The following is a 5,851-nucleotide window of genomic DNA, read 5'->3' on the forward strand; positions in this document are numbered from 1 at the left end:
AGGAATGAGAGAGAAAGCATAGCACGTCTAACCCATGTGCCTAACAGGCCAAAGTGTAGCTTAAAAGGGAACAAAAACAAGCACATTGCCTAAAATATAGCGACTTCCAAAATCTATTTCAACAACCAACATACCTAACTATCTCATAATTCGATTTTCTTTCCCCATCTTCTCTAATCATTTTTTTCCCTCTAAATCTCCACTAATCACCCTTCTTCCTCTTGATTATGACCCTTCCTTAATATGTCACCTTTCTTGCTTTAACTTTTTCATTTCTTTTTTGTTTTACTAAATCTTTGTGATTTTGAAGAAAAAAAAACCCAGTACATTGTCATTTCAAGTTCCCTACACCTTAACATGCATGTAACAAAACAATGGTGTGTGCGCAGACAGTGGCATTTGCCTCTTTGGATATATGGTTTAATTCTTTTTTTAGTCCTCTTAAATTTTAATTAGTTTTAGCTTTTATGTTAAATGAATAATTTTTAGCCTTCTTAGATATTAATAATTCAAATTTTTAGCTTTATCTTCCGAAATTTTTAATTTTATCCTAATCATAGAGCACAATGATTCTCGATATGAAACCAATAATGTCGAAGTTGTCCTGATGAAGTACTGTTTATTATAAAGGAACACCACATAGAAGAAATACCTTTATCTGAAACTTTACAAACGTTATTAGGCAAATCATGGGTTCCTATATGTTATAACATTATCTCCATGTAAGTAATAATAAGAGTTGAGAGTGTATGGACAAGGGAAGTTGTATAAATTCTATTCAATATTACCTTTTAAAAATAATTAAAATTAATATTTTTGGGAAGCCGATTGTAAAATAAATAAAGGGTATCATATGCAATATATCTCACCAAACAAATATTATATTAAATCGTTTTATCTTTTCATTCATCAAAATTATTGATATTATTACTATTTTTCACGTCTAAAAATAAAATTTGAAGTAAGTTTGATGCAAGCAATTTTAGCATTAACTCTTGGACCAATAATAGTGGGATTTGGACCACAGCAGTGATGTACTATTTTATGGTTGGTGCATGGTACAAAAACATGCCATCATCTTCATTTCAATACAAAAGTGTTTTTTATTTTTATTTGGGTAATAGAAGAAATCCTATGTGGGTGTTCCTCTTCCGCTTAAACAAAGAGTTTCTATTTATACTTTTGATTTTAAATTATTAATTTTTTTTTTTAGTTTCTCTTAAATCAAATTTTAGCTAAATTCCTCTCTCGTAAACAAAACAAAATTTATAAATATATGAGTGGAAAATAGTCCCCCATTGGGGAAGAGATCACGTGCCTTGCCATCTTTTGCCGGTGATGCTGATGGCTTACCCTCCATTTTTGTGTTTAATTATTTAACCCGAATGTTAGTTGTAAATCACCCCCTTAATTTCTTCCCTTTTTGGGTCAAGCTGGCCGCTCTCTTTCTTTGAATTTCATTAACAACAATCGGATAAGATGTTACCCTTTTTTTCATATCCCTTTTTAAATTTGTTCATAAATGAGAATATTTCAGAATTTTTTGAAATTTTATATTTTATTTTATTAGTCTCATCATTTGTTTGTTTTACTTTTTTTTTTTTAAATTGATGAATAAAAATAATTTGTTTAGTAATGTTTTTGTTGTGCAAATTAAGTTTTAATTTGATTGGTATTGATATTGTTGTCAGAGGATGTGGGTTTAAGTACGTTCAAGCGCATTATCCTCCTATTTAAGGGTTGGAGAGATGCTATGATTAATTCTAGACATTATATCAAAATAATAGATATTATAAGAATTTATAATAAGATTAATGTTAAAAAATGATATTATTATTTTTGCTAAAAAAACTGTGTTTGAGTAGTAGAAAGTAATGTTAACAAACCTTAAATGACAAATGAATATAATTATTAAATGTGATTATAACTTTTGTATAATTTGTAATGTATTTTAAATTTTATAGTAAAAATATTAAGAAAAATAGCAGTGAGAAATCTTAGGTGGATGAATAGAAGCATAGTAATAAAAGAGATTACCATTCTAATACGGAAACAAAATTAGAAGGAATCATTGCTTGGCTTCCTCCCAAATATATAAACTTTGATTTCTTTGGGATAACTTAATATTTATTCCATGAATTTGTACTTTTTTTTTAGTTCTTGAATCTCTTTCATCCATAAATAGTTTTAGAATTTGGTAGTTTTTCTAATTTGATTCACAAACTTAGCTTCTATTAATTATGATGATGTAATACTCTTATATTTGTGTTAAACTATCACTTAAAATTTAAAAGTTATATTATATCTAAAAAGTATTAAATTTATAACATATTTAATTCTTTTTTTTTAAAAAATCAAGTGATAACATAGTACAATCTTAAAGTGTTACGTTATCATGTCTTAACAAAATCTAAGTGCATGGTCCAAATTGAGAAAGGTACAAAGTTTCAAGACTAATGTGGACTAAAGATGTTACAATTTTTTTCAACTTGGTCCTGAACTTCTTTTGTCCACACTCCACAATAGTCCAGGAATTTAGTAACTTTTCCTAATTTAGCCCATGAACTTGGATTCTGTTAAGTACAATAATATAATACTTTGAAATTGTACTAAACTATCACTTAATCTCAAAGTGGCACATCATTATATTTTAGCTAAATCCAAATGCAGGGACCAAATTAAAAAAGCTGCAAAATTTTAATACTAATATAGACTTAAAAAAATTGAAAAGGAGCAAGATAGGAAAAAATTTCCAATCCAACAACTAAATGTTACTTTATCTGAATTAATAAAACAATTGATTTAAAAAATTGACAGATTAACTGTTTGGGAAGAAAAAAGCTGGCTGAAGCCAATAAAGAAAATTCCATCATCACTTTCTATATCCATGGCCGAATGAAAGAAGAAGAGTGGGTCATTTTCTCTTTTAAGACTTTTTCCTATGACTTCTCTACCTTATACTCTTTTTTCTTTTGTTAATATAAATTTCTTTTTTTAAAAAAAAAAAACCTTTTGTAAAGCCTTCGAAATTGACTCTAAAAATTTTGTGTCCAAAAATGCAATGGCCAAGTCAAGCAAATATATAGAGAAGAAAATTCAAATGCAAATAAATGTTAGGCCAAATTGAGTAGAATATTTTGTACAACAAAAATTTTGATTTAGAAAACAACTTTAAGACCTACTTGGTGCTGCTGTTGGCTAATAAAATGCCAACTCGACATGTTTGAGTCGGATTGAATTTATGTATATTATTAATTTATACTATTATTTAAGTTTATAATTAATTTGTATGAGTCAATCGAGCATCAACTCAATTAAGATAAATATAAAAATATTTTTTTGTAATTAAAATAAATTATATTATCTAAAAATATTTTAATCTTTTTATTTTAACAAAAACTAATAAAAAGAATAAAGCATGATGAAAGCCATACACTTGTTGAACACTAGCTAGTTGAATCATGCCTATTTTCTCCACCGTGGTGTTGATGTGATCCTCCGCCCGGGGGCTCAGAAACAACAATACCCGGAACTGGTCTATAAGCGTTTAGTGACGCCGGCATGCTTGAATGAGTGTCGGTAACTGAGCCACCGCCGGCACCTATTCCCAAACCAAATTGTTGGGCAGGGAGGAGAGCCATTGGAGCGGCTAAATTCATAAAATGCACCCCACTAGACATAGTACCCCTATACATATTAGTGTTATTAGTTGAAGGCAATGTCCACATGGGATCCCCAGTGCCACTCCCACTGATGACTTGGTTGCCTATCCAAAATGTCGCCGGGATCGGATTATGACTCGTCGGAATCGAACCCGTATTAGATTGTATCAAGTAACTTCCCACCTGATTTTGTGGCGTTTCTTGCTGCTCAGGCCTCCTCCTCTTCCCTATACTAGTATCCGCGGCCTTGGCGTCCCGAATCTCTTGCTTAGCTTGCAAGAAAGCGTTCAAAGTAGTGCTACTAGTACCAGGAAAGGTCAATGAATCTTCAGATGCTAAAGCAACACCAGGAAATAAAACCCTTCGTTGTTGTTGTTGTTGTTGTTGTTGAGATGAATCGTCAAGGACATTCCTTTGATCCCATTCACTCCTCGTCCTCAATTGTTGTGTGGTAAAATTTGGATTGAAATAAGTGTTCCTCAAGTGTGAAGCCGACATGCTAGAACCTGAACTTCTTAGTGAAATATTAAGGGACGTGAAATTTGCAGGGATAGTACCTGTCCCCGTGGCAGCAATAACCGCAGGCTCAGCTTGTTGGAGCAACCACTCAATGGTTTCACCATCTGATTTGAGACCAAGCTCCCTTGTTAGCTGGAAAACCCTAGCAGCACACGTGGCCGGCATGCGGATGCGACGGCCTCGTCCTTCCACTTTGGTGTGCCGGTCCTTGGTTGAAGTCCTCTTAGGTGGAGGTTTCTTGGAGGGAGATTCCAAGGTTGGTTTGGAGCTGGTGTCGACGTCGGCAGGGTCGAAACGAGGTTGTTCCTTCTTTTCTAGGAGCTGAAGAGGGAAGTTCGGCCTGCGGATCCCATTTTCATCCATGATCATGTATGAGAGAGTGGGATTATATCTTTTTGGTGGTTTGGCTCTCCTAGCACATGATCTGAAGGTGACCCTCAATTCGGTGACTTTGATGGCCTAGTGGGTCTCTTTCTTTTTTGCTATATGATGTTGTGTTGTGTAGCTTGGAATTCCCTTTAGATGGGGAAGGTTGAAGCTGCTGAGTTGGTTTTCTTATCTCTTCACAGACCAAAGAGAGAGAGGGGATAAGGGGAAGGGGGCAAGCTTTAAGCAACAAATACAATGAGTGAGAATTATGAGGGTGGGCTATGAAAGTAAAGCAATGACTTTTTTCGGATGGGAAATAATTCGTTGCATTGAGGACCTCTTTGTAATTTTCTCTTTTCTATATATTCCATTATATATAATTTGAATGATTTTCATTATGAAAATAAAATAACCCTAAGCTTTTATTTATTTATAGAGAGAGAGATAGATCATATTATTGCGGTTGGACAATCCCTTGATTCAGACTCCACGTGTGGTGCTCTTTACCATTCAATTCATAAAAGACAGTGGTGGCCTAAGGCTGAGGCCCCATCCCCTTAAACTCAATCTCTCTCTCTCCATTATTAAAATTATACAAAAGAAAAAGCAATTTATTTAGATATATATGACATAATAAAGTGGTTCTCATCCCATTCTCGTAATCATTGTCTTCTGGCTTTGATGTTAATGTTTAAATAAAAGTTTTACAATCTAATTTACCTGTAAATAATTCCATTAATTTTATGGAGGATTTAAAGTGCATATTAATGAAAAACAAAGTCCAAGTCTTGAAATATTCAAATTTTATTTTAGGTAAATTTATGGTTAACTATACTATATAAAATTAATTACTTTTAAAAGAACTAAACAGGCTTAAATGGAAATCAATTACAATTATAGATCAATTTAGATGAAATTTGAGGTTTATAATTTTAAACAAATCAAACTCGAGTAACTATACATGTTCCTACATGATCCGATTAAATAAAAACCTCTAGTACATAATTTAATTATGATCTTAAATGTTGGTTGGGTAGAAAAGAGGTTAGATGGAATTGAGACAGAAAATTAGAGAAAAGATTTCTGTTTTGGTCTAAACTAGGTTTTAATGTTTTATTCAACTCTTTGTTTGAAGTTTAAAGGGATAAGTTGATATGAAGTATTATAAATTCTTTTTACAAAAAGGGTATGAAATAGAAGGAGAGGGGTGACCCACAATCCAGCTCACAGAATGAAAAGTCCTTCTCCAGTCACACTGGCAAAGTTGGTAGGTGGGCTGACACTGCCACATCACTCTCTCG

General features: G+C 32.6%; 1 protein-coding gene across 1 annotated transcript; it reads right to left on the minus strand.

The window, feature by feature from the left end:
• Nucleotides 1-2,747: 2,747 nt before the first annotated feature.
• On the minus strand, nt 2,748-4,893 carry LOC108464932 (transcription factor TCP15-like). Its single transcript, XM_017765218.2, has one exon. It carries the CDS (start codon nt 4,548-4,550, stop codon nt 3,447-3,449), a length of 1,104 nt encoding a protein of 367 aa, XP_017620707.1. The 5' UTR covers nt 4,551-4,893; the 3' UTR covers nt 2,748-3,446.
• Between the last annotated feature and the right edge of the window lie 958 nt (nt 4,894-5,851).

Source organism: Gossypium arboreum, chromosome 13 (genome assembly GCF_025698485.1).
Source record: "Gossypium arboreum isolate Shixiya-1 chromosome 13, ASM2569848v2, whole genome shotgun sequence".
Classification (NCBI taxonomy): Eukaryota; Viridiplantae; Streptophyta; class Magnoliopsida; order Malvales; family Malvaceae; genus Gossypium; species Gossypium arboreum.